Genomic DNA, 21,503 nt, shown 5'->3' with positions numbered 1-21,503 from the left:
TGAAATATCTCGAAAAATTTTTCATCGAACGCCACTACACAGGCTGCAGGTCTATTTAAGTAAACAGCAACAGCTGTATCTTCCACATACCTGTAAAATATCCAGCACTTGGGCCTTGCCGAAACCAAGACCTCTTAGAAGGCGAAGGCTGACTAATCGGTTCTCGGTCCATGCATCGCCATTGAGATTACCTACGCCTAAACAGAAAGACAACTTTGTTAGTGGGATCCAAACCTAGAAGAAAAATACACGAACAGCCGCACTCCCATCATTGTGAACACTTGTTACAGTTGTAGTAATACTGCTTGGCGGCATATTTCGCGACAAAATTCGGAGCATAAAAGTCTCTTTCAGCGATATGTCAAGATGTCGCTATTTCGCTCACACTTCAGTCAATTTCTATTGATCTGGAATTCTAGTAAGTTTGACTAACTGGCCCTCTTCACAAAAAAATAATTAATAATGCAGATGTTAACTAGTGCTTCCCATGGACAACCATTAAATTATAGGGACCGGAAGAACGAAAAAAAAAACATGATCCTCGCCAAAGCTTGGCTGCACACAAAAAAATTAACATCTATGCGATGACTGGCTAGCAGATATTTCAAAAATAAATGCGAAAAAAAGGTGCTTGGAACCAGAGAAGTCTTCTGAAGTCCCAAGGAGCTATATAAGAAAAAACGATTGTCGTGTTTATTGTTGCCTGTGGCCACGTACCGAAAAATGATTGTCCGAGCCCCTGTTTTCTGGAAAAAAAGTCAGTAAAGCCCTTGCTATTGTTTAGAGACAGAAAGGGTAGTATGTTCAATGAACAGAGTTACCAGCAGAAGAATTTGTTTTTAAAGTTGAAGAACCTCGATTGTATTATTGGTTCCAATATATTTTTATTCTTTCTCAATGTTTAAACTAAACTTTTCTCTTGACATTCAGTCAATGGTTTCAATTTACCTTTTACCTAGCTGCTTTGCTTTCCTTCATTTTCAAAAAATTTCCTCCTGATTATTTTATTCACTGAGATATTGCCTTTCTGGTAACTTAAGATATTAGGAAAATAAAGAATAGAACTCAATATAGAGGAAACAGATTTTAAGAAGAAAAATAAAAACGCACCCCATTGCATTCAACAGCAAGTTTTGACCAGAAATCAATGCTAGAAGATGAACCGGCGAACACTCTAGTCGGCGTTTTGAATGTCAGACATAAACTTCATTAAATTTGTACACTGAGGGAAAGGACAGTGAGTTCAACGTAGAAGGAAAAAGAAAACGACAGCATCATGTTCGACTTAGTACGCAGCTAGCGTCACTGCTGTATAGCTAGGAGCCGTACTTTCCGCTCTCTATTTTTGAAAATTTGCCGATAATTCTTTCATGTTTCAATCAGAACACGGTTTTCGGTTTTTTTGCCCAGTCTTGTTTTCTACGGCTCAACTACTGCTTTCTTTTTGGTGATATGATGCAGTAAACCTGTGCGGTCAAAAGTTAGATTTTATCTTCGCTTTTGTGTTAACCTGGGTATTCCATTTACTAGGTATTACCAGAGCAAATTATCGTGAAAACTGGCACATTATCTACATCTGCGCTTGCGGAAGGATTTTCTATCGCCAGTGGAGCACGGAGCTGTAGCTAAAATAGAACCGTTGAAAAAACGCAAGTGGAATTGGATTTCTAGGATGTGGTTCGTTATGTTTCTTACGACTTGTTACACTACGTTGAGCAAGAGGACTGGACATCACTGGGCATGCATGTTGAAAACAGCAACGCAACTGCCGCTTCACGGCCGCAGTAGTTAATACATCACAGCGTTTCCTTTCGCTCATACATAGTTTCAAGTGGAGTGTCCTTACATGCAGCAAAGAAACATTCCTAGCCGAGAAACTGCCCTGCGTGCTTCAAGACGTGGAACAACCTTACATTACCAGACGACGTGTGACGACCATGCGGTGCGAAATTTAGCAGGGCAATATTTCGAAACGCAGGACTGCGCTACTTAATTTAATGGTGCACCATCTCGCGAAGTCCTTGGCTTCAGCACTTCGTTGATTTTCTCTTCTGACTGGGACTAACTCCTACTCGGTAGTTAACTAATCGGGGGGTTTGCATCAAGGATTCTAACATTTTTGGCTAAAACCTAAGTTCGAAAATATAACACGTCAACCGTTTATCGATTTTTTTTTTGTTTAAACCTACACTTCGACTTGTATATGTAGCGCAGCAATTCATGGAGCCGAGAACGAAAAGTTAGGTTGGAACAAAAGACTTCGGTAGTTAGACCAATTGCAGTGTGATTTAAAACAAGGTGGTACATTTGAAGGTAACGTATTTACCGTAGTTAAGTGTGGATTAGTCTCCAGTTTTTACATGGGACTGCTGTCGAAATCATATTTTGCCCCAAAAGCCTCAGACTAACAAAATCACGGGTTCGCTCATCAGATCTTTAAGAAATGAAGATTTTCCAAGTGAAACCTTACCGTAACCGTTACGAAGGTTTCAAGGTAAACATCTAAAATCACTGCTATTTTCCATGATCTCTGTAATGACAAGCAGGCAGCCTCGAACTTAAGATGTAGGGCGTAAAGTGCCGCTGTTGTTGCATGTAATGATGCGCCGGACCAAATTACGTGCGTTGCATAATTTGCAGATCATGGTTAACCCATATATCGAGCTTCTCGTCAGTACTGAGAATAGAAGTTCCTTGGTAGATGAATAAACGACATTGTGCGAAGGAACTGTACAGGAAATTATTTAAAAACAATTAATAAAAAGGGGGGGGGGGGCAAATGAGCGAAGCAGTTCGGTGCAGTATAGCTGCAAGAGAAGAGATGCAGCAGTTAACCGTGTGTCGCATGCGCTGACTGGTCCGGAGTTTTATTACAGTTGCTGTGCTGTGTTTCATTACTTACTACGTTTTTTTTATGATATAGGCGGTCCCAGTACAGTCACTGACTACGGGACATCCTTCTGTATAAATGTGCCCGCCTTATAATTTGTTTTTGTTCGAATAAAGTGGTTCTGATTCTGAAAAGCATGCCTGAACATTTTTTACCCTTTCCTAAATGCATATGTTCATTGCTTCCCTGGTGCAAGAAGAGGAGTAAACACTGCGATTATTTTTATTCATGATTCCGCGCCTGAATTATCGACATCACACTGCACATGCTGGGATGATTGAGATCCACACCAGAGATTCGCTTTATCGTTTAAAGTTTCTTTCGGGCCAAAAAACGTGCTGCTTTATATCCAAGAACTCAGCTCCATACCATACGTCCATAGATAGGGGGACTCCGTTGCGTGACTGCGCTTCTTCTAGGAGCGAAGGTCACTTAAGCCGCGGGTAGACATAATCTTGTGACATCATTTCCTCACGGCAGGTTTGTAGGAAGAATAAAAAATGGGCCACTACACATTTTTTATACCATCAAAATACGCAGTTAATACGCAGCTAAAGTTCGTAGCCGGCCAACTCTGTCAATACCTGCCATCAGTATTCTAATCAGTCTGTGGCCCCAACAAAGTGTCCGCAGTGTTTTCTGTCATTGCCTGTTTTATTTGTTCAGTTTGCCTATTGACGCAATAGTAGTTATTTTTCTATGTCACAATTTCTTTCCTGGAATCCACCATCACTACTAAATTGCATTACAGGCTGCTAAGAATCATAGTGCGTTCTGCTTTTTGGAGCAGCCAATCTGGAATGACGAGGCCGAGATTTATACTTCATGCAATCAATCTGCTCTCAGAAGACCCTTCCTAACAACTACATGCTTATTTTTTACATTGCACAGAGTACTGTTTCTTCAGAAACCCAGCGTGGCAAACCATTATTATTCATCAATGTGAGGAGAAAATTCACTACCTGGACATCCTGTCTGCTTGAAGACTGTGTTCCGAAACCGGCACTGAACGCTGCCATTGGTCAGCACTGCCTTGATAGATTTATAGTCATTCAAGACTACGACGTCTGTCATTGCCACTTGCACTCTGAAAGAAACAAAAAATAAGAACAGCTCCCAAGAATTAGGCTCACAAGACGGGACGAGAAGAGAGAAGACAGCAATAGCGCTGTTCATGCATCTAAGAAAAGCTCAGATGTCATCCCATTCTGCCATCAACAATATCAACCCCTTTTGAGATTACCTACTTCTTTCCTTCAACTGGAACACTGAGCAATAAATAACACAGAATCAAAGTATCACTCTTACGCGGCATGTAGCGCCCACAGAGGAAGTGCAAAAATAAAGTTTTCCTCCTTCCTCACATTTCTTTTATCCTGTCATCGTCACGTATTACAGGTGCTGCTGGTGGAGCGAAAAAGGTCAGAGGCAGCGCCTGCACTTTCCTGAACCGCAACTCAAGATAGGGATGGTAGCCGAGTTGGTATCGACAGCAGTGTCGGCCGGGGGGGGGGACGCAAGTCAATGAAAAACAGAAATCTTGAGCTGGGGCAAGCGCCACAATCTTAATATGCCTCATTTCAATTATCTCTCCCTCTCCTGAGGTTTAGGAACGATAATTTTTTCTGGACGGAGCTTCTTCTGTGATGGACAGTGCCTACAGAGTGTTTAAAATGCAAGAGAAAATCAACTGCATTGTTTCTGGCCAACGAGCGATGAGTACCGCCGCGTGTCGGACTGCGCGAGTAAAGAACACGACGCATCAGCACCATCATGAAAGGAAAAGGCAGTCAACCTTCAAGTGGCAACTTTACCAGACCCAACCAGTAAACAAGGCATGCGTTCTCAGAGGCAAGCCTCCCATGCAAGGGTCCTTCAAAGATTGGGCAAAGGCGAGTGGTAGACGATTCCTAGAACTCCTTTGCTAGCAAAAACTTGCTTATCATCTCATGTCATCTCATGCGACTTCTCCACTGGGCGACACAAGAAAGGGGTGTACAAAGGCGAGCATTGGAGCGTTGGGATGCTGCCTTGCCGCTACGGCGGCCGATCCTGTCACTAGAAGGAAAAAGAAGCCCTCTGAAAGCTATTCTCGGTTCGGCACAGGCGCCGCCTGGCCATCCCCAGCCATTTTGACCCGGAACCCCACGACTTCACCCCGCTATCGCTAACGCTGTCATAGCAGTCAACCCGAAGCCAGTGGTCAACCTTCCGATGCTCAAAAGATACAGCTGCGGAAATCCAGACTGCGGGGCTCAACTACCTCCTGCTGATTAGTCACACCGCAGTGTTGAGCGCATTGAGACCATACATAGTTCATCCAGGTAATAGGCTTCTTATCATTATTGAATTTCCCCATTCTGCGTGTACCCACTTTTATGTGAAAAGAGTAACGCAATGCAAACGGGGGGACGTCAAATTCGTAAGGCGCCGTAATATAGATTGATAACCATTGGGAATGCACCTTGTCCCTAGTCCACCAAAGCAGTACGGTTGTCAGGCATCAGCTGCGCTCATATGTGCGCGGTAAACTCGAGGCCTCTCTAGAAAGCACCCACGCAAGCCCTATTCTTCCCATCCTCGACTGGGCGGCCAATCATCCCAAATCAATGGCGAAGTGGACGGCTAGTCAAGTTAAAACAGACGCCTGAACAAAAGCCGGAACTCTGTCGCAAGTGACGTCTAAATTGAAGAAGAAATTCTCAGAAACATTTTATCCGATTGGCGCCAAAGCACACCGAGCAGGACACGAGACAACACCGTCGAAAATTAAGCAGCTTTCTTTATGCATGGGTCCGACCACTCGGCTATCGCCGAAGCTTCTTCTTTCGATAGCCAAACTGCTCCTACCCTGCAGCGGCCTATACTCGACGTAACTGGGTCGCTTTATGCCACCCCATGATATCCCCGCGAACCACCCTGATCATGCGCGTCATTATTCTGGGAGGCAAAAACACGCCTCAAGAAAGAGTGTCTGGTCGGCTACTTTAACACGGCCAAAATGCATCAAGGAATATGTTTTGTCGCATGGCAATGGCAGTCGTCATCCTTACGATTAATTCTGCACTTCAAAATGCTCGACAGAGCATTTTCAAGCAATTGCCATGCAATTGTGCAGGAGGTGTCAAGAGATCAGAAGGCACTCCAATTTACCAAGGAAAGCAGGCTGCAAAGCAGTAGAAGGCGTCGCTAAGGCCGAAGAAGAATGAGCGAGCGTGACGCCGCATGAAGCAGAGAAAGCAACGAAATGCACTGCGCGCACTGCACCACACGAAAGGGAGTGTGGCTGAGCGCGGCGCCGCGTTAAGCGCGGTGTACCGCTGGGAGTAGAAGCCATGATGGCGGCAGCTCTCAAGCTGCAAATGGAGTCAGGGAGACTAAGCAATTAACTTGCGCAACAATAAAAGGAAATAGTTTGCAATCAGCCAACCGAGGTTCTGTTTTCTTTTAGTTTCCTATATGATGTTGCGTCGCTTCGTGTTACGCCGGGTTCTTTTCTAGTACACACCTGACAACTGGGCCATAAACTTTGGAGAGCTCGTAGAACAACTCGTGCTGGTTTGGCTTTAAGAAAGGAAGGTATCCCAAAAGAGGTAAGCCGCGAGGTCCAGGAGGAAGCCTTTTCTTGCGATCGCCCAGATACTTGAGCCACGCGGTGATGACACCGCATGCGAAAGCAAGGACGCTGAAGGTCAGGAAACTGGCATCGAACCGGAACACCTGTGAAACAATAGGCAAAGCAGACATTTTTTTAAACGGCAAAACTTGCGGCAAAACGGTGGCCGTGGCTGTACCAGAGAACGAAATGGCATCATAGCGTTACGTGTCGAAGTAAAGACAACACATCCCACAGAGGAACAATAGGTCACGCCCACTTGCACAGAAATGCTTTATAGCAAATCCAGCGCATACGATGAAAGTGGAATCTGTATTCTTATTCCAAGTTTACTGCACTAATTACAATGGGGTGGCCGCGCAAAGTATCGGAATTTCGCGGACATTAGTCCGAATCGAGTACATTATCAGCAAGAGCCAATAGCACTAACCAGGCGGAAAAATTACGTGCACACACTTGTCTCAGAATGCGCATTCGTCAACATGCACATTCCTCAACAATCATACATGAACATTGGCAAAAATATGCAGCGATGTCATATTTTGTTATCATAAGCTGTCATGATCTCCACCATCCCGGCTGTTGGATCAAAATCTAAAAAATTTTGCCTGAATTGCCATAAGGTTTGTATTCACTCTTTCACTGTGCAGTCGCGATATTTATTACCATGACCACAGGAACGCATATAGCGTTAACAAGCTGCGCAGCTTTTCGTGCCCTGCAAGTGATATTCCGTTTGCATTCATGCAGCTGCAGCAGCTAAACTAGCGTATGCATTTCCTGCCAGCACTCGTGTGCTGCCAGCTGCGCGTGTGTTAGACTACACATGAAGATAACTGATTACTAATGACACAAAACAGAAGCATGGACACATTGGAATGCGCGTGTCGAGAGCGATAATCTGATGGCGCATTCGAGCCGGCAAAGCGGCATGTTCCCCTTTGCGGAAAAACTGCCGGGATCTGGGGCTCGCACCCAGTAACCGGCAGGAACGAGAAATTAAAAAAGAAAGGCACATGGGTTCTATCGACCGCGTTTTGAACCTATTAAAAAATCGAGCAGGGAAGTTTAACAGTTGAGGGGAGAATGAGTTGAGCTGAGTTTTATGGCACATAGGCAACTGAGGCCATCATGCGCCAAGCTCTAGGTATAAGGAAATTGTCCTGTGGAGAGTTTTCTAGAAATATTAAAATTATCATCGGTGTAGAGAGCATATTGCCACGTATCATTGTAATGTTTGTTCGTTCACGCTCAAGGCTGCAGGAAAGGGCTGTTATCATTTTTGTTCGTGACGCGAGGAGCGACCAGTATAATCTCGATTGATCACAGCCATGAAAGGCTGCATCTAGGTTTTTCCAGATTACTGTAGATGATCTTGTCCTGCTATCTGGAAGTTTCCTTGCCGGCTTTAAATTGAGCGATGCCGCGAGCGGCGGACATTCATAGTTCGACGACCGACGAGCACGTTTGTTGCTGCCCGAGCTCGTCCAGAACCAGCGAAGTTTTTTCGGCGCTGGCTTGCTAAGAAGTTTTGACAAGTGCAGGCGGGCCTCGGATCCACTGCGACCCCGAGGATCCGCAACCAGCCTCCCAGCCCAGGCGCCGTGCCTTTGCCGGTGCTCGGGCAACTTCCTGGCCTTCAAGCAGCAGCCCAGTCGGCCGCCCGTGACGTCATGGGAGGCCCGGGACCTGCTGCTCCTCCGGTGTTCCGTGCGCCGCCCCCAAAGGCGCACTGTTTTTCGTTCACAGTTACATCCGACGCGATAGCTGACGACATCGTCGACGGCATCGAGTTGGTTGTCGGCCCGAAAGGGCTAGAGAGCCTCCAGCACCATGGAGGCATGAAGTTCTGCGTCGCCATGGCCTCGGCTGCGGCGGCGGAGAAGATGCTCGTGGAAGGCGCCTTCAACGTGAACGGCACTTCCGTCCCAGTAGCCTGCGTGGGTCCTGCCGTGGTCCACGTGACGGCTTTTCGTGTGCCGCTGTTCGTGGGAGACGCGGCGCTGGCAGCGGCACTGAGCTCTTTCGGCAAGGTGCTGGACATCACCCACCCCGTCCTCAAGGGCCGTTGTCACGTCGGCAACGGGACGCGCGTGGTCCGGATCGAGATGAAGCAGGCGGTGCCGAACTTCTTGACCGTCCAGGGCCACCGCGTCATGTTTGACTACCGAGGCGTCCGGAAGGTGTGTTCCCGCTGCGGGCAGGACGGCCACATCGGCGCGGCGTGTCGAACGCCGCGGTGCGCTCGCTGCGAGGTGTTCGGCCACGACACGGCCGGATGCGGAGCGGCTTGCAGGCGCTGCGGTGGAAGCCACGCCACAGCTGACTGCCTGCGGCCACGGTCCTATGCGGCGGCCGCCGCCTCGAGGAAGGAACCGAGTAAGGACAACGTGGCCGCAGAAACGCGGAGCCCACCAACCGTCCGGGCGCCTGTTGCCGACGAGCACCCAACGACCAGCCGCCCGAGGGAGCCCGAACCCGCCCCCGCGACGGAGGTGCCCGTGAAGGAGCAGCTCGAGGGGACGCCTTCAAACGAGGTGGAGCCGTTCGGTGCTGTTTTCGCGGAACCCTTGCCGCCGCTACCCCGCACAGCTTCCTTCAACACCGAGAGCAGCAGCGGCGATGAGTCGAGCGTGGCGTCGGGCGACCTGGTGGACGTACCGGACAAAGTCACGCCGCTTCGCCTGACAGGCGACTTGACGTGCGGCCAGGTGTCAGGAACGACGACTCCTGGAGGTGCGGACGACGCGCGCTTCCCGTCACCAGCCAGCCACACCCTCCCATCGGCGACCCTGGCGTCGGCATCGGCTTCAGCTGCGAGCGTCGCCAAGACCACGCAGCAACCGGTGAGCGAGGCCACAAGCGCCGACGGCCCCGAAAACATGGACTTTTCCCGACCAGACTTCAAACGTGCCCACCCCCAATCATCGGAATCCGAAGGGACTGTTAACGAACGTTCTAGCAAAAAAGTGCCGCGCGCGCCAAGCGCCGCCCATGGCAGCGCTCTTTAGGTTGCATGCTATGCCGTCGGTGCTCTTGGCAGTCATGGCGGTTGTGCATCTCCTCTCCCTGAATGTTCGGGGATTTCAATCCGTAGACACACAGAGAGGTGATGCACTTTGCCAGGGCTAGGGGCGTCGACATCCTGTTTTTACAGGAATGCAACTTCCGTACTTCACTTGATGTGCTGAATTTCACCACCCGGTTTTCTGTTTTTGCTTATTTTTCGTTGACTGATTTTCATATGTGCGGTGTTGGTGTCGTTTTTGTAAACCCCTGCCTGCGCGCGGGTGCTCATTGCACTTTCGGGCTGGACGGCCGCACTCTTGCGGTCGACTTCACACTAAACCAGCGGCGGGTACGTGCGTTGGTTGTATATGCGCCAGCACGGCGGACTAATAGTTCTGATTTTTTTGAGCGCCTCGACTCATTCTTCCTTGATCCCTACCCCACTTTCATCGTCGGTGACTTCAATTGTGTACTTAACATCGACCGTGACGTCCGCGGACAGGGTCACGGTCGCCGTTATTGCGGTGCCCCCGCGCTCCGCGATCTCGTGACTCAGTTCCGCTTGTCTGACGCGTGGGTGCAGCTTCACGGGGATGCCTTTGGAGCGACGTTTGAGAGAGCACAGTCAGCGAGTCGGATAGCAAATTCTATTTTCCACCAGAGCTCGCTTGTTTTGTCGTTAGCTGCGAAGTTCTCGCGTTCCCTGCAGGCACGCCGGTGATTTCCGATCACCACCCCTTGTCAGTCAGGCTCGACTTTGGTGAGGACACCCCACGTACTGTTACGTGGCGCATGGACACGAACCTACTGGCGGACCCGGAAAGCGTGGCGTCGCTGCGTACGGCGTTGGCAGCATCGTGCAGGAGCTTCGTTGCGACTGATTCATGGGACACACTCAAGGCTCGTTGGCAAGCAACCCTGGTGGCGGCCGGACAAGACCGCAGACGCCGGGTAACTCATGCACTGAATGACACCCTCAAGCGCATCCGTATAGTGCAAAGGGGAGCACCCTTAACCTTTGCCATGAGCGATTACCTGAGTCTACTTAAAGCACGTTACCACGTGTTGCTCTGCCAGTCATCACGGGCAGCTAGTCGTGCACACCAGCTCGGGCGGCCGATATCAGACCTGGCTGTGCTACGACACGTACACGCAGGCACGGCAGAGGAATTCGCTCCCGCTACTGTGCCTTTCGTGACACTCCCAGACGGCACCCAAAGCAAAATCACGGCCGATATCTGCACGATCTTCGCAAGCCACTTTTCGAACCTGTTCTCTACGGACAGTTGGCTACATCTTCAAGATGGTTATGACGGGCTTCTACAAAGTTTTTTTGGAAACTTGCCACGAGTAGCTGAAGAGTTGCATGAAAACCTTTGCGCACCAGCCACAAGCCAAGAGCTGCACGCCATCCTGCAGAGTATGAATGCAGCCTCTGCCCCCGGTCCAGACGGCATTCCAACAAGTTTTTATTCAAACTTTTTTTACGAGATCCAAGGAGCGCTCCTGAAGATGGTCAACGGCTTCCTCGCGGATGGGTTACGTCCAAACTCTTTCCGCGAATGTCGCATCATACTCATTCCGAAAGCGGGCGGTGACCCCTCCGACCCGCAAGCATGGCGGCCCATAAGCCTCTTAAACGCAGATTACAAAATAGTCACATCTTTACTGAACACAAGAATGCGGACGATCCTACCTCACCTAATCCACCGGGCTCAAACCAGCAGCGTGCCTGACCGCTCTGTGTTTGATGCATTGGCACTCACTAGAGACCTGTTCACATTTGCCAACAGGACGGGCTTCAGCGGGTGCTTTGTTTCACTAGACCAGGCGAAAGCATTCGATCGGGTGGAACACTCGTGTTCGGAGTCCTTGAAGCCTTCGGATTCCCTCCGCAAATTGTCAGCAGGCTGCGCTTACTTTACGCAGACCTGAATGCTCGTCTCTCCGTAAACTGCCACCAGAGCGCTCCCTTCTCAGTCACCAGGGGCATAAGGCAAGGATGCCCTCTCTCCCCAACATTCTTCGTGTTGTGCCTGGATCCACTCATCCGGCGCATTAACGACAGCCCATCCATACGCGGCTTCCCTCTGCCTGGCCAGGGCCAAATCAAGGTATCGGCCTACGCCGATGACGTGTCGCTTTTCCTCAAGGACGAGGATAGCTACGCCGCTTTTTCGCGGCTGTTTCTCGAGTACAGCGAGATATCTGGGGCCCTATTGAACAGGGAAAAAGCAAGGTACTAAGGTTTGGCACCTTCACACCGAACCTTGCGGGCGAGGTGGAGTGGGTGCAGGGAGTGAAAGTCCTGGGAATAGTATTCCTCGCCAGCGGAGAAGTAGCCCGCGAAACCTGGACTAACCTCCGCACGAACGCTGAGAAACGCCTCTCGGTGGCGTCAACTTTCCGCCTTTCAATGGCAGAGCGCTGCTATATAGTTAAGTCCACAATCCTAGCCGCATGTTTTTTTGTCGCCCGCGTCGCAAACCCACCGCGCACGTTTGCGCGCAGGCTAACCTCGGCCTGTGGCTCTTTCGTTTGGGCGGGCAAAACCGAACTTGTGTCACGAATGTTCATGCGCCTTCCATCGTACATGGGTGGGTTTGGTATACCTTGTATCCGCACCATGTGCAATGTGCTCGCCTTGCGAGGAGTACGAGATCTTGTACGCAACCCAGACTATCCCGTGAGAACACTCCTCACACATTTTCTGGGTACAGCGCGTAACGTGCTTTTTTCACAACACGTGGTTGGCCCTACAGCCGAGCAGCCGCCGGCATTTTTCGTTAATGTGCGTCGCACACTGACGTCGTTGACTGCCAGCGTGCCCGATCTGGATGTTGATGAAACCCCACCCTCCAGAATGTGTGAAGCACTAACGGTCGCTGCGCTGACCCGCGAACAACTCCAGAAAACGAGACGGGCACGCTGGCGCCAAGTGACCTCAGCTACGCTTCCTGCAGATGTCAGGGGACTTCGGCTGGCTGCGAGGCTGGCGGGTCCTGCCCACAAGAGACCGCCTTGCGGCGTGGGGCGTGGCGCCCTCCGCCCGATGCCCGCAGTGCGGTCTGCTTGAAACTTTGCAGCACGCAATGTTTGAGTGTGTAGTTGCGCGCACTTTTTGGACATTAGTGTCACGCATGTTTTTAACCCGCCTGGAAGCGCGCACTAGTTCTCCCGAAGTGTTTCAAAATATGCTCTTGTGTGTCGGCATGTTCGTTTTGTGGCGGCAGCGTGGAGTGGCATCCTTAAATGGGCGTCCGCAAAGAACAATGTTCCCAATGTTGTAGCGCTTGCGCACGCGCCTCTTTGAACAAGCATGCATGGACGCTCTGTCAATGAGCGAGGCTGAGTTCTTGCGCAAATGGTCGACATACTTTATCGTCCTGCGCGGCGGTCGAGTATCGGCATTTTTACTGCATTACTGACAGGCTCAGTGCTGCGTCACTGCGCATGTGCTTGAATGATCAGAGAATTAAGTTCATCTGTTTTGTTGTATTTTCTATGCTATGACAGATAAAATAAACTTCTCTTTCTACGCATTGGCACTCACTAGAGACCTGTTCACATTTGCCAGCAGGACGGGCTTCAGCGGGTGCTTTGTTTCACTAGACCAGGCGAAAGCATTCGATCGGGTGGAACACTCGTATCTGTTCGGAGTCCTTGAAGCCTTCGGATTCCCTCCGCAAATTGTCAGCAGGCTGCGCTTACTTTACGCAGACCTGAATGCTCGCCTCTCCGTAAACGGCCACCAGAGCGCTCCCTTCTCAGTCACCAGGGGCATAAGGCAAGGATGCCCTCTCTCCCCAACATTCTTCGTGTTATGCCTGGATCCACTCATCCGGCGCATTAACGACAGCCCATCCATACGCGGCTTCCCTCTGCCTGGCCAGGGCCAAATCAAGGTATCGGCCTACGCCGATGACGTGTCGCTTTTCCTCAAGGACGAGGATAGCTACGCCGCTTTTTCGCGGCTGTTTCTCGAGTACAGCGAGATATCTGGGGCCCTATTGAACAGGGAAAAAGCAAGGCACTAAGGTTTGGCACCTTCACACCGAACTTTGCGGGCGAGGTGGAGTGGGTGCAGGGAGTGAAAGTCCTGGGAGTAGTATTCCTCGCCAGCGGAGAAGTAGCCCGCGAAACCTGGACTAACCTCCGCACGAACGCTGAGAAACGCCTCTGGGTGGCGTCAACTTTCCGCCTTTCAATGGCAGAGCGCTGCTATATAGTTAAGTCCACAATCCTAGCCGCATGTTTTTTTGTCGCCCGCGTCGCAAACCCACCGCGCACGTTTGCGCGCAGGCTAACCTCGGCCTGTGGCTCTTTCGTTTGGCCGGGCAAAACCGAACTTGTGTCACGAATGTTCATGCGCCTTCCATCGTACATGGGTGGGTTTGGTATACCTTGTATCCGCACCATGTGCAATGTGCTCGCCTTGCGAGGAGTACGAGATCTTGTACGCAACCCAGACTATCCCGGGAGAACACTCCTCACATACTTTCTGGGTACAGCGCGTAACGAGTTTTTTTCACAACACGTGGTTGGCCCTACAGCCGAGCAGCCCCCGGCATTTTTCGTTAATGTGCGTCGCACACTGACGTCGTTGACTGCCAGCGTGCCCGATCTGGATGTTGATGAAACCCCGCCCTCCAGGATGTGTGAAGCACTAACGGTCGCTGCGCTGACCCGCGAACAACTCCAGAAAACGAGACGGGCACGCTGGCGCCAACTGACCTCAGCTACGCTTCCTGCAGATGTCAGGGACTTCGGCTGGCTGCGAGGCTGTCGGGTCCTGCCCACAAGAGACCGCCTTGCGGCGTGGGGCGTGGCGCCCTCCGCCCGATGCCCGCAGTGCGGTCTGCTTGAAACTTTGCAGCACGCAATGTTTGAGTGTGTAGTTGCGCGCACATTTTGGACATTAGTGTCACGCATGTTTTTAACCCGCCTGGAAGCGCGCACTAGTTCTCCCGAAGTGTTTCAAAATATGCTCTTGTGTGTCGGCATGTTCGTTTTGTGGCGGCAACGTGGAGTGGCATCCTTAAATGGGCGTCCGCAAAGAACAATGTTCCCAATGTTGCAGCGCCTGCGCACGCGCCTCTTTGAACAAGCATGCATGGACGCTCTGTCAATGAGCGAGGCTGAGTTCTTGCGCAAATGGTCGACATACTTTATCGTCCTGCGCGGCGGTCGAGTATCGGCATTTCTACTGCATTACTGACGTGCTCAGTGCTGCGTCACTGAGCATGTGCTTGACAGATCAGAGCATTAAGTTCATCTGTTTTGTTTTGTATTTTCTATGTTAAAACAGAAAAAATAAACTTCTCTTTCTACGCCGCCGCCGAGTGATTCAGTTATTTTGCGGGCGCAAGTCAGCCCAAATAAAGAGCTTCGTTTCCAAGACTGGCTGGTGTCTTCCTGACCACTGGACTGCCGTCACTACAACGTGACTGAATACTAATGACACTAAACAGAAGCCTGGACACATTGGAATGCGCGTGTCGAGAGCGATAATCTGATGGCGCATTCGAGCCGGCAAAGCGGCACGTTCCCCTTTACGAAAAGACTGCCGGGATCTAGGGCTCGCACACAGTAACCGGCAGGAACGAGAAATTAAAAAAGAAAGGCACATGGGTTCTATCGACCGCTTTTTGAACCTATTAAAAAATCGAGCAGGGAAGTTTAACAGTTGAGGGGAGAATGAGTTGAGCTGAGTTTTATGGCACATAGGCAACTGAGGCCATCATGCGCCAAGCTCTAGGTATAAGGAAATTGTCCTGTGGAGGGTTTTCTAGGAATATTAAAATTATCATCGGTGTAGAGAGCATATAAACATTGGTATGTATTACCCAGTGATGACAGTAGAATAAAGTTTTATAAACGGCCAATAATAAGTGCTTTAATGAAGATCAGGCAGCCTCAGCGGCCATCCTTGGCAGGGCAAGGATGTTCAGACTCCCAGCCAACCAAACAAGAACTTCAGTCCTCTCCTCAGGAATGAGAAGGTGGCTGAACTGCATCTAAACGTAAAGTGAGGCAGTGGGTAAAAAGTTTTGAAGGGAGAATGTGGTAACTTTATTTTACTATGGCTCAAGGCCACATGGCACCACTGTAAAATTCCTGTTACTGGACGCGCATGGTAAGAACAGCTCCTGAGGGTGCGTTTGTTTTTAGCAGTCATCGCCTGGTGTAGAAGACACCGAGCGCAGCAGGTTGCACAGAGAAGTGCGCCACCACACGGCGTGAGGGTGGGGAGTGCGCGCGCTCGCCGAATAGCAGTTGTCGCTCGATTTTCACGCCTGATGTCCCTCAAAGCGCACCCTATGTCCCACTGGCTGTACAGAGTGATGCACGATCCCCTGTCCACGCTGATAGATCTCATGACTTTATTTGTTTTATTTATCTGCCTGTGGCGTGGATCACCCAACAGTACGTCGTGGTGGTCGCTCGTGCTAGCAGGAAGGCTGCGTAAGCAAGAAGCTGTGATGCTCCAATAGCCGGTGTAAAAGCTTGAGTTACGCTGAATAGGTAATACACGTAAGCAATTGTATTATTTTCAGTTTTTTTTTATTTTGCAGCGCACTTCTGATGTCACCCCCCCCCCCCATGAAGAAAGGCCGAGTACATTTATATAAGTGGTTGTGATTGTACCATGCGTAATTTCAAATGTGATATGTATTTAAAGCATCGCCATTAGTGCGCGTGGTATAGTCACTTCTTGGGCAGCAGCGGTAGCGGAAGCATGGTCCAACGTTGCTGTGCCTAAACGCATCCCGCAATTCATTGCAGATAGCGCCGCCGTGCAGTATTCCGGACGAACAACGTTGTCCAACGTGATCACCGCTGTTGCCACCGCTACATCGAGGACCACGTGAACAAATCGTCATCCAGTCCCGTCTACAAAAGCAACGACCCGGATCCCGATGTCTTCACTTCTTGGGCAGCAGCGGTAGCGGAAGCATGGTCCAACGTTCCTGTGCCTAAACGCATCCCGCAATTCATTGCAGGTTTGTGAAAAACTTCGCCTCATTTCATTTGCTATTAGTCCAAATAAGCTACTGCTGCTGCTGCTGCCCTTGGCGTCTTTTCTTGTTCGGTTTTTGGGCCGTCACTTCCTAAAAGTGCGTTATGCCTGATAAGTGCTCGTCCTGCCATGAAGTCTTTGATAAAGACGACTTGATAATGATATGTTCTGAATGTGACTTGCAGTTCCATCTTGGAAAGTGCAGTGCCATATCAGAACGGTCCTTTCGACAAATGAAAGAATCAACTAGAAAAAAACAAAAATGCTCATCTTGCAAGCCTTCTGGAAGCGAACATGAAACACAAAATCCGTCTGAAAATATACAGGCAGAGCTGGCAGAAATCAACAGAAAGTTGTCCCTAATTCCGGCACTCAAAGCTAAATTGGATAAACTGATGAACTTGCAGGAAACAGTTGCAAGTATCGAGAAATCCGTCCAGCATTTGTCGGATACTTATGACGACATAAGAACCACACAAAACAGGCACGACCAGGAAATTAGCGACCTGCGTCGACGGGTAGAGGCTATGGAAAGTTCCCCTGAACTGGAAACTGTGCGCGGACTAAAACAACAAATAAACGATCTAGAGCAATACAGTCGAAGGCAAAACATCAAAATCCACGGTCTTAAGCCACAAGAAGATGAGGACCTCTTGGAAGAAGTAAATAAAATAGCTCAGCACCTTGAGATCGCAGAACTGTCTAAAGATGACATTGAAGGATTGCACAGACGGCCCTCTAAACCCGGCAGGCCAGATGTAGTAATTGTCAGATTTGTGTCGCGAGCTCTCAGGTCAAAATGGTTTGAAAGAAGGAAGCAGTTGCAGACTAAGAAACCTGGAGTCATATTCTTTGACAACCTGACGGCAACCAACAAGCGTCTGCGCTGGCTCGCCAAACGTAAAGCGAAAGAAAATGGGTATCAGTACGTTTGGATTTCAGAAGGGCGAGTCTTCGTGCGCAAATGCCCTGGTGCAACTGCTGTCAGGATCTCAAACGAAGATGACCTCGAACAAATTGTCTAGCGTTCAGTTCATGCACAGTGCGGCATCCAAATCAAATCATGGCCACTTACACGACTGAATCCTTTAACAGACTGTATAACAGTGAAAACTGGTTGCGTAGGAAGCACGTTGCTGTCTTTCATATGAACGCGAGAAGCCTCCGGAACAAACATGTGGAAATCGAAACATATCTTTCTCTTATTGCATGTGATTTTGACTTCTTGGTTTTTACAGAAACTTGGTATTCTGATAGCTCAGAGGTACTCAGTTTTTGTGATTATAGACACGTTTCTGTTTATCGCTCGGAAAGACGCGGTGGGGGCGTTTCCATTTATGTTCGGAAGCATCATCTGTTTGAATGTTTGCAAGATTTCACATGCGTGAACAATGATTTTGAAACAGTCGCAATTGTGTCCCGTAATGTACTCGTTCTTGCAGTTTACCGCCCTCCCCATGGCATCCTTGATAAATTTCTTAGTTTTGTGGAAACACTGCTGGTTCTTGCAAATGCCAAAAAATGGCATGTAGTTGTTGTCGGCGATTTCAATGTTGACCTGTTTTCAGCTGAACAACCGAAATGTCAACTTCTCGAAGTTATGCTTGCAAATAATTGTGAAAACCTAATTACCGAGGCCACTAGAGTAACTGCACACTCAAACACGTTGATTGACCTGTGTTTTACAAACATTCCAAAGGATATAACTTTGTCCGGTGTCCTTTGTTCTGATATTAGCGACAATCTATCTATATTTTCAGCCCTTCCAATAGATGAAAATTTTCAAAGTATAAAATACACTAGAAGACATATTAATCACCAGAGTGTCAGTTTTTTCACGTCTTTAGTTGCTAGCTCACAATGGGTAAATGTGTACTCTGAAAGTGATCCCTCTCAGTCATACGATGCATTCATTTCCACACTACAACACTGCTATAATGCTGCCTTCCCTTTATCAACTGTGCTTCAGTACAAAAAAGCCCGGAAACCATGGATAACTAAGGATCTTTATAAGCGCATCAAGCAGAAGGAAAAGATGTTTAGTCTGTTTCTAAAAACGCGTGACGTTGAAACACTGCATGAATTTAAACGCTTCAGGAACAGGTTAAATTCAGATTTAAAAAAAGCAAAATTCGCGTTTTTTCAACATAAACTTGAGAACTTAGCGCGAAATAGCAGCAGAGCGTGGAAAGTTTTTCGCGAGTTGACCAATGCTCCTACAACAGATTTACCACCTGAGTTACAAATAAATGGAAAAATATATTCTCGCGAATCGTTAGCCGGTCTGTTTAATGATTATTTCATAGATGTCGGACCAACCAGAGTGCAGCCCTTTATATTATATTAACGATGTCATAAATGACAGTGTATTTCTTGCTCCTACTTCTGAAGATGAAGTTATTTCTCTGTTAAGTTCCCTTGACAACAAATCCGCAGCTGGCGAAGATGATATTAAAGCCCTACCGATTAAAGCAGTTGCTAGTGTTATCGCAAAGCCCCTAACCCATATTTACAATCAAATGTTATCCCTTGGTGTTTTTCCACAAAGATTAAAAATTGCTCGTGTTACTTTAATACACAAAGGTGGTAAATACAATGAGTTAAACAATTACAGACCAATCTCAGTCTTATCACTGTTCTCCAAAGTTGCAGAGCGTATCCTATATAAACGATTTAGTACCTTTTTATTGTCAAAGAAAGTTGTTGTCGAACAGCAGTATGGATTTCAAAAAGGAAAATCAACAGAAACTGCGCTGCTGCGCATTAAGGACAAAATCATTCGGAATATTGAAGCTAAGTTATTTACAGTTGAAATTTACTTAGATTTTCGGAAGGCATTCGATTCTATACAGCACCATATCTTGTTCAACAAGCTTGAAGCATGGCTTTAGAGGCATCACACAAAGTCTTATACGCAGTTATCTGCATGAGAGGTCCCAGTTCACATCCATACACGGCATTGCATCGGGGAAAGGTAACATTAAATACGGCGTTCCTCATGGCTCTATACTCGGGCCGCTGTTATTCGTTCTGTACATCAATGACATCGTTAACATTTCGTCAGCGCGAGAAGTGTTGCTGTATGCTGACGACACAAGTATATTTTTTTCCGGAGAGAGCCTTGAGGAACTTTAGGCGACGTCAAACGCATGGCTGCATGAGCTTAGTTTATGGGTATTAACAAACAAGCTTCAAATAAATACAAAGAAAACAAAATATATGATATTTTCTTCAAAAAATAAACCCAATGTCTTCAACCTAAACCTGAACTTTAATGATGCATTGCTTGAGCGCGTAGATTGTCATTCCTTTCTAGGTGTTACTTTTCAGTCGAACTTGTCATGGTCCTATCATGTAGAAAATATATGAATGAAAGGCCAGATCTATTGGAATGTTATGCCGCCTTCGAAATCTCGTCCCTGCCAGGCTCAAAAAACAGCTTTATTTTTCACTTGTACACTCACACTTTAATTACTGTGCTTTAATATGGGGAACTGGAATTAAGACCGATAATGATAGATTATCTGCACTGAAGCGAAGGGCGATTAGAACATTATATAAAGAAAATGTACACCCTGTAACCTTAATGAGAACACAAAATATCCGACCTTTTCACGAAATATACACACAGAAATTATCTGCCTACATATTCTCTGAAGTATCAAGCAATTACAGTAGATTTGTTAGTCATTATCTAAATAGAGATACTGGCCACAATTTGCGTAGGACTTTCATTATCATAGAAAAACCAAGGACAAATTATGCTAAACAGACCATTGATCATCAAATTATGAAACTATGTAATAATTACCCAGACATTCTCGAGATCGCAAAATCATGTAGAAGTCTGAGAACTTTCAAGCGCAGAATACAACTTCTTTTCACTCCAAACAGCTTGCCAAACATGTACGAATAATGATTTCTAATTGCAAACTTATTGTGTTCTCGTTTCTATATTTGTGTACAAAGTGTTAACAATATGTGTTTTTCTTTTTGAACTTGCTCCATGTGCATTTTTGTACGGTGATGACTGCTGTATCCAATTGTATGTGTACTGTCTCCATGTATTTTGTAACCGGAATTGTATTTTGTAACCGCTGCTGTTGTGCCCAGTGGGGCCAGGGCCTCGTCAGGAGACAATTAACTCCTTTTGTCCTGCCCCACGGGCAGTACCATGTATTGCCCATTCAATAAATAAATAAATAAATAAAAATCCGGGGCCACGGGGCTCGAGCTCAAACCATGCAGACGTACAAAATTTCTCTCTGGTTTTTTCTGTGCCCATGCATACAAGCAGGCGTGCGTTGACTGTAGGCAAATGCTTTGGAGAAGAGTGTGACAAAATATGCGACGTGATTTCGTAGTCATCGGCTCAAAACGTAGCGATAAGTCTGTGTTTTGAAGCCGGACATGCTCCCAAGAGCCGCTCAATAAACAGTGTGTTACTCCGAATCCCACAAACCTCTTGTGGACTACGCCATGCAGCCGCGTGCCGTACGTTTCCTGACCAGTGCAGCCGTTGAAACTAGAGAGCCTAGCCAGCTTTATCTTAAAAAATACTTCTCAAGTCTCATGATAATCAAACTAAAGCGAACCGGGCAGTTTAGCTGACGGTGGCGCAGGCTATATCTTCGACCGGTTCCGGCGGCCGCACGCGACCCCTACGGTGGTGAACGCAGTTCACCTATAGGGACAAGATCAACAAGTGATATTCTTCGAAATAGAGACAGTAGTGTCAGTAAAGACGGGCACAATAATTCGGTTCGGGGGTGTCAACGAAAGCGCTGTACAAGAATGAGCACAAAAATAAAATCGCGATGGCAATAACCGCCTTAGGCCGCGGGTCTTATAATTGGCGACACTGAAAACAGAAACGTTGCGTGCTCCTAACATGTAAATAGTAAGAAAAGTGTGTATTCGCGATTCTTAAACATTTATAACCCGTGGGCGTGCGCCGCATTTTATGT

The 21,503-nt window shown here is 48.0% G+C and overlaps 2 protein-coding genes across 3 annotated transcripts in view; one reads left to right on the top strand and one right to left on the bottom strand.

Moving 5' to 3' along the window:
* The window catches only part of LOC149361578 (3-alpha-hydroxysteroid sulfotransferase-like), a 167,380-nt gene that overhangs the window by 68,213 nt on the left and 77,664 nt on the right, over nucleotides 1–21,503 (top strand). The gene's annotated exons all lie outside the window — the stretch shown is intronic.
* LOC149361580 (cytochrome P450 2F3-like) overlaps nucleotides 1–21,503 on the bottom strand; it is a 63,904-nt gene that overhangs the window by 35,841 nt on the left and 6,560 nt on the right. The window contains exons 2-4 of the mRNA XM_089567462.1: nucleotides 6,399–6,610; nucleotides 3,853–3,977; nucleotides 91–197 (exon numbers count right to left, since the gene is read on the bottom strand). Of these exons, the coding sequence (XP_089423588.1) occupies nucleotides 91–197; nucleotides 3,853–3,977; nucleotides 6,399–6,610 (444 nt within the window). The remainder of the gene's footprint in view (nucleotides 1–90; nucleotides 198–3,852; nucleotides 3,978–6,398; nucleotides 6,611–21,503) is intronic.

The sequence above is a fragment of the Amblyomma mixtum genome, chromosome 2 (genome assembly GCF_055824585.1).
Source record: "Amblyomma mixtum isolate Tamu chromosome 2, ASM5582458v1, whole genome shotgun sequence".
Taxonomy (NCBI): domain Eukaryota; kingdom Metazoa; phylum Arthropoda; class Arachnida; order Ixodida; family Ixodidae; genus Amblyomma; species Amblyomma mixtum.
This window is presented reverse-complemented; position numbering and strand designations above follow the sequence as displayed.